The 19,370-nt window shown below is 35.9% G+C and overlaps 1 protein-coding gene across 3 annotated transcripts; it reads right to left on the bottom strand.

Annotated features, from left to right (window-relative positions):
• Positions 1 to 801: 801 nt before the first annotated feature.
• On the bottom strand, positions 802 to 14,323 carry LOC122001873. Of its 3 annotated transcripts, none has more exons than XM_042556846.1 (9): positions 14,048 to 14,321; positions 12,846 to 12,912; positions 11,114 to 11,367; positions 5,566 to 6,937; positions 4,977 to 5,423; positions 4,711 to 4,905; positions 4,282 to 4,338; positions 1,283 to 1,345; positions 802 to 1,177 (listed from the first exon to the last, which is right to left on the bottom strand). In XM_042556846.1, exons 1-9 carry the CDS (start codon positions 14,077 to 14,079, stop codon positions 1,109 to 1,111), a joined length of 2,556 nt encoding a protein of 851 aa, XP_042412780.1. In that variant the 5' UTR covers positions 14,080 to 14,321; the 3' UTR covers positions 802 to 1,108. The 3 variants fall into 3 exon arrangements, 2 of the variants coding, with proteins under 2 accessions (XP_042412780.1, XP_042412781.1); XR_006117515.1 differs by having other exon boundaries at positions 1,102 to 1,177; positions 4,282 to 4,363; positions 14,048 to 14,323; XM_042556847.1 differs by lacking the exon at positions 11,114 to 11,367 and having other exon boundaries at positions 14,048 to 14,320.
• Between the last annotated feature and the right edge of the window lie 5,047 nt (positions 14,324 to 19,370).

Genomic DNA, 19,370 nt, shown 5'->3' with positions numbered 1-19,370 from the left:
CCAGCTATCAACAGATTTGACACACTTTTACCGCAAGCCGTTTGTTGCGGGTTAGACAGATTTTTACGGTAGACCTATGCACTCTATTGGACTTTTTGACAAAGCCCCAATCATAAATGGATTTGATGCTATCCTTACTGCGAGCCATTTGCTATGACTTAGATAGACCTTTATGGTGAGTCTATTCACCCTTTGAGCTTTTTGGCATAGCCTTAGCTCCTTAGCTATAAACAGATTTGACATGTCTTTACCGCTAGCTATTTACTGCGGACTAGATAAATCTTTCTAAAGTGAATCTATGCACTTGTACATCACTCACATCCCCTACACGCTCTTCCACATACAATCCTCTTACAATAACCCACATGTAATTCTCATGCTCTACCATATAACTCCATTTATTGTGGTGCCACTTCGTTGCTCTCCTCCTATCACATTATGTACTCACATCCCCTACACGCTCTTCCACATACAATCCTTACAGTAACCCACATGTAATTCTCACGCTCTACCATATAACTCCATTTATTGTGGTGTCACTTCGTTGCTCTCCTCATATCACATTCATAGTATGGTACCATCTGTGAGCTCCATATACGTAATTGTATGAGGTTGATGAAGAGAAATCTACAGGATATATTTGGGATTCATGCTTATTTGCGATCTAATTTATTCTTTTATCATGAATATTCATATGATCATAAAAATAACACATTGCTTTCGATACATTAATGACAGTAAAGAATAGTTAGCCTGGTTTTAATTTTATTAAACAAAAAACAAAATATATTAACTAGCAAGTAGAGAAAACTCCAACAATGCCCACATAAACAACATATGCATACAAGCTATACAGAATATTTTTTTCAAAGACACCATATCGTCGACAAATACATTGCAAACCAATTGCAACATTCTAGCAATAGCTGTCGTCGTCTTCTTGACTAGTACACCTTCATCGGCTAGGCCCATTCGCAACCGATTGGGCATCTAAGAAGGCTCAAAAAAAAAAAAACTGAATGGGGTGCCATTCTGGTTTCAGCTACTACTGCTGGAGCAATCACCTTCATTTGCTTGACAAATCCAACTTCACACGAACTTGCGTTAATTAGTTGGAGTTGAACTTAAAGGGAGGTGTGATTTCTTCGAGGCACTCTTCGGATTGCAACAGGTTTACCTGCAGAAACATGGTGCAGTAGTTTGCATTAGATGGAGCATCTTCATGAATATCGATACCTGCAGAAGCATTGCTGAGCAACAACTACAGGCGAGTCATCAGTACCTTTATAATCTCAGATTTTGAAAACGGACGCCAATACGCAGCTAAGATACTCATGTGGAAGTCCTGTGTTAAATAGGAAGATGATGCATCATGAGTATGTAGGATTCATGCAGAATGTAACTACTCAAATTGATTGATCGTCCACATTCCGTGAAGTCTTCTTAAATTGTTTACCTGGCTTCACTATTGTCCTTTCTATATAAATATTAAGCAAACTCCCACACCCGAGCATATGCAGCACACCAAAAAGAAGAAAAGAAAGTAGAACTTGCAAAAACACATACGAGCATGCCTTACATCTAATACATACACAAGTTACAGTGTATGAAGTATAATCCTAGTTTCTTTGGGTGGTGGATTCTTTATTTGTTCTACAATCTCAAGTGTGCAAGAAGTATCTCAAAAAAAAAAAAGGAAAAGGTTAGTAATCCATGTGCTTCATTCAACCTTTTCTAAGATTGTATTTTGTTCTTGATCACTGTTATTCAAAAAATAATAATAATAATTGAAAGCACCACATGACTCACTCTCTTCTTTACATTTAGTTATTAAACTCCAGAATGTTTGAGGTCCAATACATGTGCTTTGATTTGGTCAAGGGATCATCATCCTTTTTCGCCTAAAATAACTGAACTTGAAATATCAGGCTAATCTCTTCAGTCTAATACCATATAAGGATGAAAATACTTGAAGAGAGACTTCTAAAATAGAGGATTGAGTGTTCAGAGAGATGATTGGAATCAAGACACCTTCAAAACATGGCTCCACTGACTTAACTGTGTATCGTGAATAAAGTTCTAGCTCTGACAAGAAGACTGGTTAAAGGAATGTCAATAACAGGTTTAAAATTCTGATCCATACAGAAAATGCACTCAAGTTCTGACCCATATGAAACAGAATCAGTGTCTGACATGCACCAAACGTAGTGTTGATGGCATTAATGACAAAGAGAATGGAAGTAAGGAGGAGGCTCATGGCCAAAATTGTGGAAGACGCTTGCGGTTGAAGAAGATGACTGTCCGAAACCATGTATTGGTTTGTATCAAAGTGTTCGATGTGTCTATTGAGAGGGAACAACAATTTTCGCCCATGCTGACAGGCTTGGAACGAAATTTGAAACCTTGGTCAGTACCCTAGGTTTCATTGAGTGTCCAAAACTAGGGTTTCAAGAAAAATCAGTCTCGTTCCTTTTCTTCTTTAGTCATAACTCTTCATTGGTATGTTACAAGACATGATTCTAGAGTTGTTAGCATAAGTTTGTCATCTAGAATGTCTGTTTTAAGTGTCTTTCTTCATAAAGATCTTTCTTTCTTCCACTTCCACTGCTCCATAAATAATATAGTTGCTAACGCAACCCTTAACTGCAACATTGAGAATCCATGAAAGAGATGGAAAATATAGAACACGCTGGTGAATAGAATTGCTTATAAATCCAAACCCAAAGTTCCAACTGCTCGTAACTGAATTTCTTTAATTTTTCACTGCTCCTGCATCACTAGTCACAATGAAAGCTCATCTATCTTGTATAGGTAATAGTCTGCCAACAATAGCTCTTTATTAAAGGTTTTACAAGTTAATTTATTATCGGTTCAATGAATACAAATAAGAATTATCTGCACAAATTCTTGCAGGTGTTAAAACAGGATCTCGTTTTTATCTTTGAGCTTCTATTAATATCGGAACAACATTTGACTCTCTATGTACTAACCAATTATCTAACTTAATTGACTAAAATGTACTAACCAAATTGTCATTATTATGTTATTCTGAAAGAGATGTTTAAGTAATGAAACCATTTATTGACTTGTTTTTTAGAACTAGTATATTGGCTAGGAACTTAGATTAGTGTTAAAAGTTTGAATTTCACTTGTGGCTTTGCAACTAGTTAGACTATCTACTGAAAAAAAAACCGCTTTTTAGAAGGAATCTTCTACTTTACCTGAACTGCCATTGCCTAGGGGAATTAACTTGAAAACTCAAAGCAGGACAAGATAAGAACTGTCCTTCACCAAGATGATGAATTAACTTGTTTCTTAAGAAATTGCTAGTAGATAAACATACATTAACATTAGACAAAGGTTGATGATGCAAATCAAGTGAACAATTGATCAAACTTAAGTTTCAGCTCTAGCATGATTGCAGACAAAAGATTCTGTTTTCTTATAAGTTGTACCTAGGGGTGCAAATGAGTCCAGCCACTCGCGAGCTGCTCTTAAAATTTGAAAATTTATTTTCGAAAGAATCAAACAGTTATTATTGTTTGATTTACAATATAAAAAAATTACTGCAAAATCACTTCTATTTTGGTTTTGGCTCGAGCATGAGCTCGAAAGCTTGATTTTAATTCGAGCTTTTCGAGCCAAGCTCGAACCTATGAGTAATGGTCAAGCCAAGCTCAAGCTCAAATTCGCAAGCTCAATCGAGCTCGAGCTTGAGCCGAGCCTCTTTATTTTTTTGGGACTCGAACTTGAGCTGGGATCAGCTCAAGCTCGGCTCGATTACAGCCCTAGTTGTAACCCACTGGATTTCTGGAAATACTATCTTGTACAGCATCTACCAAACCATTCAGATATAATTAGCTCCATGATCCCTGAACTAATATCAACGTGAATTGGATTTTAGAAACTCAACCAAATGTTTGAAGATATAGATATAAGCATTTTAATTATTAAGAATGGATGCAAAATTGATTCATATTTGCTGATTGATGATTAACATGTCCTATGAAAATAGGAAGCCCACTGCAGTATAACTACTATATGGTATAAATTTAATGATTTTCTTCATTGCATGTGGAAAATCCTCCAAAATAATACATAAGTATTTAATGATCTTTACCAATATTTAAACTGAAATCTTAAAGTAGGAAATTGTGGAATACAAGAAATCAATATAAATGACAATAGTTTGAAATGCAACAACGAAACCAACAAAATCAAAAGGGTGAAATTAAAAATCAAGCTTGTGATGAAAAGGTATGTGTAAGGCTAAATTCTCACCCTAAATGGATCACCCCTCAGAGACTGAATGAACATTGAATTTTTTGAACCCCGGCCCTGCAAAAGCCAAGCAGATAAAATTCTACATTGACCAAAGATGAATATAATTAATATTGTAGGACAAAAAACACTGCAATTTTGCAAAATCCTAAACTATCCAGTATGTCCTAACTGCTATGTGATTCTTGATTAAACAAAAGCCACCAAGAGGATTGAAGTAAACATATAGTGGTTGGTAAATTTACAGATCTTGTAATACTCCTTCTGTAGTCAATTCCACTCTCCAGTTTTTTTCCCCTCGAGTCTTGCCCCAATGCTAGTTTCATTGAATTATATAGCAAGTGGAAACTCATTGAAGCATATTTTTTTGTAAATTTCCAGAAAAAACATAATTAGATAGGAACATGAAATATAGTTTGTGCAAAACACCTCAAGATAAACATCCTGCAGCCTCCTTCCAGTTTGAGCACAACATATTCGCACTACATGTTCTTCACAACTTCCTGAGATGATGTAATCCCGTCCATTGACATAGTAAGATCGAGTGTAATTTTGTGAGTTTCCAGTAGAAGCAATGTTAAATGAAGTATGGAGTCTTCCATCTACAGCCAGTAATTGCTTAACCTGGAATTTTTTAAGATGCCATAAATATATGGTTGCAAGAATAATACAACTCAATCTGTGTTGGATTTTACCTCATTGTCAACCGCAGATGTGAGTAAATAGTAATCATCAGGAGAAAAGCACAGCATCACATTTCCTCTGGAGCTAGATGCTGTATAACAAGGCTGTGAAGTCCCTAGTCTTAAGTCCCACATCTTAATTTCTTTATCAAAGGATGCGGTAGCAAATAAAGTCGGAGAATGATGAGCAAATTTGACAACATTTATATGTTCCTTATGAAGGTCTTTGAAAATTTGCAGACGTCTTCCGCTGCCCATATCATAGAGAGCTACATGATTTGAGTATCCACTTGCAAGAAAATAGTCGTCAGTCGAATTTATGTGGACAGATGTCAACTGTTGAAATTCATTAAATGTATGTACAGAAGCATTCTGAGTGTAATATTGATCTGTAACCTTTGATGCCATTTTACAAACATCATTTAATTGCAAGGAACCATTGTCTGAGCCAGCAAGAATCTGGTGATAGTAGGATAAGTCAAAATGAGGATTTCTCATTGTTGTGGACAACGTAGAAGTGAGAAGAGCATTAACTAAACTAGAAAGTAGAAACTCAGTATATGTAAAAAAAAACCTTAAAAGGAAGACAATAGTTGCTTACCTTGGTTGGATGCTTCTTAAGCCAGCAAAGAGCTAAAATGCTATTTAGTGTTCCAACTGATGGGAGATAACCAACAAGTTTCTCACTTTCATGATTGATGACAATAAGCTCTCCATCTAATGTTCCAAATGCCATAAGCCTTGAGTCCGTAGGATGATATTCAAATTGTCTTGGACGGAAATTCTTTGATTCTTCATTTGGACCACTGGTAATTCTTGAAACTGAATGTAAATAAGCCTGTGTAGATGAGCCTACTTTAGCTGCAGAAAGTGACCTGAGAAAGGAGTGATTGCTTTCTCTACGATATTGCTGCTTGCCCCTTGAAAATATATGAGAGACAACAGGTCTGTAGGCCTCACGCCTCTGTAAAATACTGACAATGTTATCTTTACTCTGTCTGTTATAAGCTGCATGCTCAAAATATCTCTTAAAAATTACTTTAGCATGCTCTCTCTCCATAAATCCAATAGGTATATTATCTAAAACTTTTAAATGAGGCAGTGATGTAATAATATATTCTCTGTAGTGTCTCTCAAAACAAATTGGTGAAGGATGCGTGGAAATATGATTTTCCAGTGAGCTCCTTGTAGTTTTCCCAAAATCCACACTGTTAGTCACTTCATCCAATGAGGAATCATTCTTATAACAAGTTTCTCCAGGGGTTGCACACCCAGTAAAAGAGTAACTGTGTTCCAATTTCCTACCTAAATGCATTGCATCCTCGAAAAAAGGGATAGTAGTTGATACGGAAGAAAGTGTAGAAGATGGCACAGAATGTTTAGATGGGCTAAGCATTGAGTTTGGATTGTTTTGCCTACAGAACTCAGTAAAGATATCAGAAAATTCTGGATCACTTTCATCTGATAATTCCTCAGTAGTGCTTTCAAGCATTTCATTACTTGTCAACAAGCAATTCTTAGAAGAAAGGCTGTTGAAAGCATTATCTACAGACTGCACAATAGTCTGTTTTAAATTGTTTTCAGTACCAATACATTGTACTCCAAAGTAGGAAGATGATTGCTGTTTTGAACACTTATTATCATTTACCATTCTAAACACTCCACCAAAAGTTAGGCATGGTCCAGTATCAAGACAACACGAACAATTCTGGAAGCGGAGTTCTGACAAGGAATGAAGTTTTGAAAGTGCAGCACTAGTCACCCAAAGGTTGGAAACTCTTGTTTCGCACATTGATAACCTCATTAGCTTTGGCATGCAACTAAAACAATTGATGTGGAAACTGGTCAAATGAACACTTGAATCTAAATTAAGTGTTTGTAACTCCATGAACTTCCCAGTCATGTTGAGCTTCCTAATAGGAGAGAAACGAAGGTTCAAAATCTGGCATGTTGTACCTCTTTGGCAAATATCACTAGAAACACAAAAAAAATCATGCCATTAATAATATTTAATGTCTCAATTAGCTTGAAAAGTTGAAGAAATACCATAAAGCAATATTTGTTGCTACAAAACACTTCCATAGCTACCCACTCTGATATAATTTAAACATATTTTACCAAATGCCAAAATTACTACCATCCATCCTTTCTCAATAAACAACTTGTCACAATAATCCCTAATTTGATATTAAATCTGCTATGTTTGTGGGTTACTTTTGAAAGTACTCCTTTAGAAATAGACAATATGAATTTCAAGCATTGATGTTTGTGTAGCCAATATGATTCCAACAAAAACCAATTGTGGTGCATCATCCCACTGGCAGTGAGACCTTTTTGCATTTTGTGAAACCAAATCATTCAGTATGTATCAAGCAATTGATGGAGGCCCCAGATGTAAAATTGAAAATTATATTAATTCAAAAAATCACAAAATCTGAACTTCTTTTATATAATTGACTCAGTAATGAATGTGGAAATAATTATTTTAAATAAAGCAAGTACGTTAGACTTAATTGACATTATAGTTATTCTCTATTTATTACAAAAATAGAAAATGCTAATTGACTATTAATTACCAAACAACAAAAATCAAATTTAAAATTTGCCGTAGATGTGCCAATCTCTAATGTTTTCTAGTTTATTTTCTTTTATTGTGAATACACCAATCTTGAATTAATCTCCAATTTATTATCTTCAATTAATTGTTTTTTAGAGTTAATTTATTATTTTTCTCTGTGTTATTCTCACCCATATTAGAAGAACTCGACTATGTTGAGTAGAGAGATAGAACTAACAAATCAAGTCTAGCGGCATTGCACATAGGTACAAAGTGGCAACGCCACATAAAGGTACGAAGTAGTGGTGCTTATCTAGCTAAATCACAATTGTTGCTCTATTTCTTCAAGAAGCCTAGGGGAAAACCGTTAAAACTCATCCTCAATGTTCCAAACATCTTCAATTTCTAGAAACTCTTTCCAACGATTAGGGTTTTGTGGGTGCTTTTGTCTGGAAATATCACAATATGAAAATCCACAATTCACTCAACTTAAAGAGAAGGATATGCCACAAATGAGACAGTGTGAGCTAACATCGTCGATACGCAACTCGTAGGCAAATCAACGAACAAAGGAAGGTTTTAATGTCCCACAGTATCGCAGTAAGTCCTCTACATTAAAAAGTAGATGCCCAAATTAGTAGACAAGTCAACAACATATGCATTAATTCTAATTTTCCATACAATTTGGAATGAACTGAAAGAGAAAGCATGAAGCTTTTTGAAGGTGAATGTGGACAAGCGCATAATCTTCTACATCTTAAACTTGCGACTACGTCCGCTAAATTTTATATGCTTATTAGCTAATGTGATTTTCCTCTTGTAGACAGCATGGTTATGTCTGATGCGTTTAGTAATGTACTCTAGTGACTGAGACGAATGTGAAGTGGAAGTTAAGGGAATTGGATTAATGATATTTCACCTTCTGAATTATTGTAAGCAAATTTGCCAAATGACAAACTAGGTAACTGTAGTCTTGGGATCAAATCTATAGCATGTTAGGTGGAAGTTCATTTGGCAATTTTTCAGAAGTTATATTTTAAAACTCATTTAGAATCTCCCTAACCTCAGAGAAAAAAATACCTTGATAAGTCGTTAGGGCCCGTGTAAAATTCTGGATCACTAATGGTACCATCACCCTTTTCTTGTTCTTTTAATCTCAGATTGCAAAGAAGAGGGATATCTGGTACAATCAAACATTTTGGTCATTATGTTAAAGAAAGATGTTTTCTCATTTGTAGTGAATAACAGAAAAATTGTAAAGTGAGGGTTGACCAAGGATGGCATAATTCATACTCATGGGAAGGAAACCACATCATATTTTATTCTTATATGGATCTATCTATATACGAACCAAATAGATTTGTGCAACCAAAAGGGAAGTCTAATTTACTTATGCTACCTTATGGAGGCTTGGGTGTGGTTCAGGAGTGGCCTAAATCCTAGCAAGGGCACGTATGGAAAAAACATCCAAGCAGCTTCCACTAGCAATAATGATTTTGCAAATTTGTTTCTGCATTTTGCATAGAGGTGGAAGATGCTAGTGAGTCGCATTGCACATAATCCTACAATCTCTTCTTCAATTCCCTAGGCTTGTGGAACTTGTCAAAGGGTAGGTTTGACCTCTTTGTCACTACCAAGATTTGAAAAGTATGCTACTTCATGCTTAGAGTCGTGCTCGTGTTGATAAGATAAGCTTTAAACCCAAGATCAATCTAGACCCAACTCATTGGTAATCATGGTTCGCAAGAAGGCAGCCGTCATGGACCATTCCAGTTCCAATATCACTTCACGGAACGGTCTCGACGCAGATTATATATATATATATAGAGAGAGAGAGAGGGGGGGGGGGGGTGATATATTGCCCATCTTATGGTGCTTGCACCCCTAGTGTATTCCTTTTTTTTCACTTCCCAAACCCTAAATACTATACTTAATCCCTAAACCCTAAACCCTAAACCTTAAGCTTTAAAAAAAATTACACTAGGTGTGCAACACGCAACATATATATATATACACACACACACAGTTTATAAATATTTTTCCATTTAAAATTTTGTTTAAATAAGTTTAATAATCAATAATAATAATTTGATAAATAATAATAGGTATTTAGGAATCTTCAGAATTTAAAGTTGGGAGTTGATTTGATTATTAACATATAGTTTTAATTAAAACCTAAGGTTTTAATTAAAATTGCGTCTCTCATGCACAACATTATTTCGCCATCGCGGTTCGACCTGAGTTGCTCTGCTACGAATAGCTGACGACAATCATCCCCGACCGCCGCACAGTTTCCCTCTACTACAGTTTGTTTTCCTCCTCGACGCACCGTGGGCTTCCCAGTCGGCTGACACTCCTCATTCTTTTCTATTGCGAGCAGTTGGAGAATAACCTCCATCGGCAATCTGCCGTCGTGAGCCGTTGCCGGAGAAGAGGCCGCGAGTGGTTGTCCTAGAAGAGTCAAGTAATGAATATAATTAAGAGGAATTGTCTCCGATTAACCCTAACAGTACATCATTCAGATTGTTCTGTTCCGGTCGTTCCGTTCTTTTACTGTTATAACATTTGAGAACAGCATCCCAAAGCAAGCCACATTATTTACTGGAACTTTGGAACGACGTGAGGCCTTCCTGTGTCAGAACGCCCGTTCCGGCCGTTCCACGTCTATTTCGATGAACCATGGTGGTAATTGTCCTATGCTAAGCATGATTCAAGGCCATCATACCAAATATTTAACTAATTTAATTTAAAAATATTTTAATTATCAAAAAAATTTAGAAAATGGCAAGTATCAAGGCAAAGGGATGACTATCTCATTAACACTTTACTTACGCATAAGCATATAATAGGACTTATATGATCACTTTATTACAACTTTTATAGTCATTTGTTCACGGAATTCCAATTACAAAAATGTGTTATAAGGTGAAGCTCATCCATGAGGTAGGCACCTCTCACTCTCAAGTTTTGAGTCTCGATGAGTCAATGCAAAGTTGTGGCAAAAGAGGAAGTGGAAGAAGTGAAAGAAGAAAGCTTTTGTTGTTGGTGGAGCGGAGCAAAAGAGATGCAGGAGGCAGAAGAAAGGAGAAAGAAGAGGAAAAAACAAAGGCTTGAGAAGGGGAATCGACGATGTCAATTAAGGCAAAGAGGGACAAATGCGGGGTTTGAGCAAATCGATTCAGTCGGTTTGGAAGCCAATTCAAGTTTTTTAAGGCAAATAAATGGCGAATTTTGGTCGGTTTAGAGGCATGATTTTTCACATGAGGGTGGGGCACAAATGACACCCAAGCTTTGGGGCATAAATTTTCCAGTTGGATAAAGAAGGGAGTGTAAGGCATCCTCTAGGAAAAAATAAAACCCAATGACACCCTACGGAAACTTTGCCTATGAAGAATCAACACAAAACATAAAATGATGCTTATTAAAGTCATGTAATATTGTTGTAGCATGTGACAGCTGTTGCAATTACTAATTTTCCTTGAAGTTCAATTGATCATCATTACAATACAAGGCGTAGTTGATTCCAACATATCAAATTGTTATTTTAGAATCTTATAATATATAATGCCAAAAAGATTGTACAAAAGCATACCGGAGAACATCTTTCCACGATGAAGAATTAATGAGATCAACAATTCGAAGCTTTTTGTTGATAGACTGGAATAGAAGTAGAAGGCCTTCCCCATCCAATGAAACATTAGATGATTTTTGTCGTATATTAATTGCATCAATGTCAGATAAACTTTCCGATAACATAGCTATAAGTGGGGGAATATCCAATGATGTCAAGTGGTCGATAAAGATTTCCAAAATGCATTGACCAAAGTGCTCTTTTTGATATTTTGCCTGAAAGTAATAAATATTCAACCTCACCTTTAATAAACCTAAGGGAAAAGAGGAATAGAAAGAAAAGAAAGATGTACATAGGCATCACTTGGTGAGCTTAAAAATTGTATCCATATTGAATCTAGACAAATGGCTTAATAATAGAAAAATGCAGACTGTCACATAAACAAGGACTTAATCATAGTCAAACAAGAAAAGGACCATGGGCTTGTAAATAATAGCAAGAGACTTTTACAATCTAATTATTAGAATCAGAAAGGGTATCATTTAGATGCATACTTCTTGTATCAAAGACCACATAGAGTTAACCTTAGAGTAGTAAGACCAAGATTCATAATTCTGCATCTAATCACGTAGGAACCCTGGAGTGAGATTACAAGACTCAAAAAGTTAAATAGATAAATTATTACATTGAAAACCCATGAAAACCATTAAAATTTACAAATGAGACTACATAGAGACCCTTAGTCAATAAAGATGCAACTTGGAATACAAAAGTGTAATGTTGAAAGCCTTAAAGAGGACATGACAAATCATCTGAGCACATTGATATTTCTTTAGTCAGGATATCAATAACTGATTCACTACTTCGCACAGCTACAAGCATTTGACTTCATGTAGATATTTATAATGGAAAACCTTATTTACTCTCAAAGTTCACATGCACTATTTTTCATATCTTTTATTCATCCTTGAACCAGGACCTAGCATTTTTTTTTTCTTTCAGCTAATCAATGGGGACAAAAGTGGCATGAGACTTTGATGGCATACCCAAGAAAATGACTTGTAGAATAAAGAACAATACTAGAATTAAAATTACGTTATTTCTTTCAGAATTTCATGACCTTCTCTAAGGGAAATAAACCATGAATGGTTTAAACAGTCTCAAAGAGCTGTGTTCACTCTAAATTTCAATAAGAATCCATTATGAGGATATATTTTCGAGACAAAGAGAAAGTGTCCAAGTGGTAAGTGATATTTATCAAGTAAACATTTATTTAATTAGTATACACTGTCAGGTTCAGAACATTGCTGAACCAACACAGTCAGTGTACCATCAGCATAAAGTTAATGCAGGATCGTGTAGACAATTGAAATGTTTCAATGGCAAAGCAGATAATTGGTTATGTATGTGATAGCACAGTGATTATTTCAGGATTGCATATGCATAACTTGTATCCTGTATATCTGTTAATAGTTTTAGGCTTTTAGCTAAGGTTTTTTGCTCTTCTAATCAAATGAGAAAAAAGTAAATATGCCTGTATTAGTCTACAACCACCAAATAATGACAAAAAAAACTAGAAACAAATACAAAACTTTAAACTTGACATAAATATTCCACTGAACAAATATAAATGCTATTATCAGGAATTGGACAAAAATAAATCAACTGTGATTAATAAGATCCAGTGAAATATTTCCAAAGTAATTCACCAAATGATATAAAGAAAATATGCCCATTTTGACAAAGAAATTACCTTTGATAAACTCAACGACATCAAAGAATTTGGTATGACCTTCTGCATCTGGCATGCATTAAGATACCTTCGAAGGAAAACAATCAAATCAAATAAAAAATCAATCACATTATTTGTGAACATACCCAGAAGTAAATGTTATGTGCATCTTCACCTAATATAAAAGGTGTTAACCAATTACAAATAAAACTAATTCACTGAAATGTACAATTAAGAACATGGGGATGTTCACATATTACATTGGCATATTCCTATTGAAAAAGACATCGGTAACATAATGCAAGAGATGGTGCACTGTGCATAATTAGCTTAGTGTGAAAGGGCACAAGTTCATGAGCAAATGCTCCAAAAAGGAACTAATAAAAAGAATAATCCAAAGCTCAATGCAAGATAAATACACTTGATGATGAACAATAGTTTTCAGACAAGACCAACAGGCTGAAAGGAAATAGGTAAATTAGAATATCAACACATTGAAAACTAAAGTATATTTTACTCAGTTATTATAAACATAAATGTGTGCATGTATTTACCTCCAAGTCAATCTTGAACAGTTGCATAACATAATATGAACTTGTGACAGTTCCACACAAACACCATATTGAGACGCAATAGAACACAAATGAAGCGAAGATAAGAACTTGCAAACAATGCAGGAAAGTAGTTGTACTAAATAATAGTAAGTGTTTAGTTATCAGGTCCATTTCAATGGGATGACAGAAACTCCTGGTCTATTGAGGACTTGACTGCGTTATTGTTGAAGCCTAGTTGAGAAATCATTCTAACAAATCCAAGTCTGTTTCCAAGTTCCGATTTTAGACTATCCTCTTTCATCCAGCGTCACCGAGATATGTTATTCTAGAGCGAGAATTTCCACCATTGCCGGTGTGAGGAAGGGGGACGAAGACCCATATGCCCATCTAAATGCTTCATTTGGAATAAAGGCCACACCAGCTCGAGGTATCTCAAAGAATCTCTATATCATTATTTAAACAACAAAATCAAAGACTGTCGGAATTCAAAGTGAAAGTTGCATCTTTCAACTTCCCTAACAGCTATAAGTGGGAAAAAAAAACTGCCGGAAAATGGAAGATCTAGATAAAGGACCAAGAAACCCATCCGATTCAATTGCAGCATCAACCAACAACCAACAAAACTGAAGGCGGGCGATTTGGGAATTAAGAAAAGGAGAGGGAGAGAACCTTGCTTCGAGCTGAGAGAGGGGCGGCTCCATGGCGATGACTTAGCTTTTCTGTGTCTTAATTGCTTAGAAATGGTGGGAGGGAGGAAGCGAAGGATGCGTCGGTTCTGAGAGAGAAACGGGAATCGAGCGGAAGATGGAGGGATGAGGAGGAGATCGGCATCAACTATCTTTAAAGCTGCCGCCTTCCGTACTCCACCTACATTCCATCCAGTAGGAACAGCACCAGCATGTCCCCGCGTTGACTCAACAAGAACCAGTCCGTTGGGTAGATATTTTCTGATTTAGCATCTTACTGCAATAATTATATATAGTCCGTCTCAAAATATATATATATATATATATATATATATATATATATATATATATATATAACAGGTAGATATTTTCTGATTTATCATCTTACGAGATATATATATATATATATATATATATATATATATATATAACGGGTAGATATTTTCTGATTTATCATCTTACGATATATATATATATATATATATATATATATATATATATATAATGGGTAGATATTTTTTAATTTATTGCAAAATAACAGAAACAAAAATATATATATATATATATATATATATATATATATATATATATATAATATAACTGTGCGTGCAGGATATCACTGATTTTAATTTTTTTTTATTTTTGAATTTTAAAAAATAATTAAAAGTTTTTTAAAAAATTTTATTTCTAGCGTTCAGGCTTTGGGTTATATATCAAAGTTTTTTTTTTTTTTAGATTTTACTTCTAGGGTTCAGACTTTGGATTATAGTATCAAAGCTATTTAGGGTTCAGACTTTGAGTTATAGTATCAAAGTTATTTTTTTTAGATTTTATCTCTAGGGTTCAGGCTTTGGGTTATAATTTCAAAGTTATTTTTTTTTTAGATTTTACCTCTAGGGTTCAGGCTTCCCAATTAAGTTATAGTGTTTGGTTTAAAAAAAATAAAATAAAATTAATTTAAGTATTTATTGAGTATTGTAATATGTTGAGGGGATATATTAATATATTAAAAATTTATATAAGGAAATGTTAATTTTTTTAATTTAAAATATAAAAAAAATTAAAAAAACTATTAATTGAATTCTAGCGCGACGCGTATGCACTGTGCATACACGTCGCGCATAGTGGACTGAGTAGAAGTTTGGTGCTCCAAAGTCTATATATATCATACCCTTACCTTGGACATAGTGGATTGAGTAGAAGTTTGGGTGCTCCAAAGTCCGTTGACATGTTTGCCGATCGGTAAAAGTAAATTGAGGCCCTTAGATGGATTTGAATAAGGATGTGCAAGGTAAAATTTTAAAGAAAATGAAAATTAAAAAAAAAAAATAACACAAGGTGGTGCTCATGGATGTATGTATAACATTTCACTCCTCATTTACGGAAATATTTTGTTGTGCACATATTCGTGAGCACCTATTATTAATAATTTTTTTTAAGTTTAGGCTCCGTTTGATATGCATGATAGGATTATATTTTCAAAAAAAATTTAATCCAACGTTTGGTAGAGTTGATTAGGAGTAGGATAATGGATGATTATAGGTAGGATTCATAATCCTGGCTTCGAGAAAGATTATTTATCTTATCTTTAATCCTATCCTAATCAATCCAATCATATCCTATCATGCATACCAAACACAACCTTAGGGTATAATATTTAGGATAAAAGAAATGAATATTTTTTTTAAAAAAAAATAATACCAGGTGTTTAGGATATAATATTTATGTTAAAAGAATTTTTTTTTTTTTAATATTAGATACTTACGTATGAGTGTGCAACATATCGCATATATATATACACATAATGTGGACGAACACTCCATGACTATGCATTTTAGTTTTTTTTAGCTTGCGAGTATGCCATTTAAGATTTTATTTTTAGAATTTAAGAGCTGAATTATAGTATTACATTTTTAAAAAATCAAATAAAAAAAATTAGGTGTGCACAGGGTGTACAACATAAGATCCACGACATATCCAACCCCCTCTATAGAGAGAGAAATTTTTTTTTACCTTACACATCCTTAGACCGATGACCATGGGTGATAGCCTATGTGACCATCTGACGTGATTTTGATCCAAATTTTTTAATTTCTCTCATCTGGATGTAATAATTTGTTGGTCCCCGTGGGTGTTTTGATGTGATCAACCAAGTTGGTTAGGTCCTGCTTGTGTTTGATCTCTGTGTCTAAGTGTGCAGGAACTTAAGAGCGCAGAAAGTCGAGCGGAAGACGCAGCTAGCGAGAAGGACGGCACGGGAAGGGAGTCGACGGGCTCGGTGCGTCCGAAGGACGAGAGAGCTGCGGAAGAGTACACCGGTGGGCGAGAAGAACGTGTGCGGCGTTCGAGGGACGTTAAGCTGGGGAGGAATGCTGCTCGAGAAGAAGACCGGAAATTGGGTTCGGGTGAAATCATCTAAAAGAACGGAGCGTCGGAAGCTGAAGCAAGCAAGCTGGAAAATCTGCCAACCAGCTTGGAGGCGCCTCCATCAGGCTTGGAGGCGCCTCCAGCTTGAGGGCGCCTTCAACCCCTGTTGAAGGCGCCTCGGACCCAGCAGATTTGAACGTTGAGCCTTTTGGATAAAGTTTTATCCACCACTCGATGGAGATGCCTTGGACCCCTGTTGGAGGCGCCCTGGACCCTCGAGATCAGATTTCCAGAGGCTATTTAAAGGCCCCCGGAACTAGGAATTCAATATCAATTTAGTATTCAACTCTGTAAGCAATTCCTAACAATAGTTCTGAGCTGTTAGAGTGTAAAAGGCTTTTCCGCCTTCAGTAAAGGAGATCTTTTCTAGTGCGCTTTTCATCGCCCTGGATTAACAACCTCTTTGGTTGTAACCAGGTTAAATTCTGTCTCTATTTTATTTCTGCCTTTACTTTTACTTTTATTATTGCTATCTGTCTGAGTTGAAAGACGAGGAGGGTATACTTTATTTTTCAAGAGCAATTCACCCCCCTCTTGCCGGCCTCCGCTGCACCTACAATTGGTATCAGAGCCAAACCGCCTCAGAAGGACTAACCGTCGACTGAAGCACAACGATCAAGACGATGGCAGGAGCAAATATTCATCCTCCAAAGTTCGATGGAGATTTCTCTACATAGAAGCGAAAAATGGAGGTATTTTTTAAAACTGAATTTGATATACTTTTAATAATGAAATATGGATATGCAGCGTCGAAAGATAAAGAATAAAACACGTGGAGGAAGAAGGAGCAAGCCGATTTTATCGCCAACGGAAAGGTTGAGTTCCACCTACTCAGCGTTCTGTCACCTCAGAAGGTAAATCGGATCGGAAGCTACGACTTCACGAAAGATCTCTGGGAAAAATTCCTGAAGCTTCACGAAGGTACCTCCGAAGCGAAGCTAGCGAGGCACGATATCCTCCGGACCCAGTTGACGAACCTCCGGATGAACCAAGGTGAGAAAGTAGCGCAACTCCAAGCGAGGATCAAAGAGCTGATCACACAACTCAACAACCTTGGAGAATAAGTAACGAACCGGGACTCAATCCGGTACACGCTCAACGCCTTCCCGAGAACTCTCGAGTGGGCCTCCTTAGTAGATGCGTACTACATCTCTAAGGACTTCGAGGTAAGTACTTTAGAACAATTGTTTTCCACTTTTGAACTTCACGAATCTCGAGTTGCAGAGCCCAATGGAGTAGAGAAGACCAGTTAGAACATTGCCTTAAAGGCAAAAACAAACGGTTCTAACTCCGAAGCCTCGGTCGACAAATCCGAAGCGGCACTACTGGTAAGACGCTTCAATAATTTTTTTAAATCTAATAAATTTAGATCGCAGACAAAGAGGCATCAGCAAAGAAAAAGGACGGTTCATTGCTACAACTACAACGAAGAAGGGAACATCAAGGATGACTGCCCGAAATTGAAGAGCAAACAGAAAGAGAAGAAAAAGACAAAGCACAAGAACCTGAAGGCTACTTGGTCAGATTTGTCATCCTCCGAATCAGACATCGAAGAATTCTCCGGGTTAGCTATGATGGCTAACCATCTTCCCAAAGATGACTCAAGCTCTGAGATGAACATAAATGAAGGGGGAGGAACATCATCAGAGGAAAGCTGCAGTGAAGGGGGAGCATCACCGAGTCAGGTAAGTCAGGTATGCAATCTAACTCCGACTCAGTCTTTTCGCTTTATTAAGTCTCTTTCTAAAGACTTATTCAAATTAGAAAAAGGAAATGCTGAATTGAAATTGAAATTAGCAAAAACATGTCCACTTGAGATGTACGATAATCTAAAATCAGAAAATGATAATCTAAAATTAGAAATTTAAAATTTAAAATCTGATGCATGCTTAAATAGATTTCCAAAATCAAAAGTTAGAATTTATGGAAAATTGAATTGGTACATTAGAAATCATCAGGGACAACTTAGAAGAGTGCCCAAAAACTATGTACCCCCTAAATTTTTGAGTAACCTTGTAGGAAGGAACCTCTATTGGGTTCCGACATCTGTGCTAAATTAATTTATTTAATTAAAAGCTTACAGCGAGAAAATTAAACTTTGAGTTTCTTTATGGAAGCTTTGTCTAAGGAAGTGGTTGTTGCTCCAATAACCAAGAAGGCCTAGTGCCTCGCCACGACCTGGAAGCTGAAATATTGAAATAAAATGTTTAATTAACTTTCTAAAAAAACATTAAACTAGAATTAAATAATGCTTTGAAAGCTTTTTTTCCATCTTTTTTGAAAAATTCTAAAAATTAATTTTTTACTTAGAAATTCATTTTAGTTAGAATTTTTTTTTGGAAAATTCTGAAAATTCATTTTGACTTAAAAATTTTTTTCTAAAAAATTCATTTTACTCAGAATTTTTTTTTAACTTAAGTATTTGCCAAATATTTTTTACTCTCTTATTATTGTTAGGACCAAAAGTAGCTAGAGGGGGGGTGAATAGCTCGTCGCGTTCGCTCGTTGCTAGGCGTTGCTTGTTTCTTCAAGAATATGCAGCGGAAAATACAGAAACAAATACAACAACGCTAACACGGTTGGTTTTACTTGGTATCCACCTCACAAGAGGTGACTAATCCAAGGATCCACACCAGCACACACACCCTCCACTAAATAAAACTCTCCTTTATGGTAACTACCAAAGGCGGAGAAGCCCTACAAGACTCAATACAGGAAGAGATGGAAAGGATACAAGAAATACAAGCTTACAAGCTTACAATGAGTACAAAACCCTAACCCTAGCTTCTCTTCTTGGCTTTGATCCGCCTCTTGACTTGGAGAGCTTCCAAGATCCTTCAAGAACTAGCGATCTGAGCTTTGTGAGCGCTGTGGAGGAG

The sequence above is a fragment of the Zingiber officinale genome, chromosome 7A (genome assembly GCF_018446385.1).
Source record: "Zingiber officinale cultivar Zhangliang chromosome 7A, Zo_v1.1, whole genome shotgun sequence".
NCBI classification, from domain to species: Eukaryota; Viridiplantae; Streptophyta; class Magnoliopsida; order Zingiberales; family Zingiberaceae; genus Zingiber; species Zingiber officinale.
This window is presented reverse-complemented; position numbering and strand designations above follow the sequence as displayed.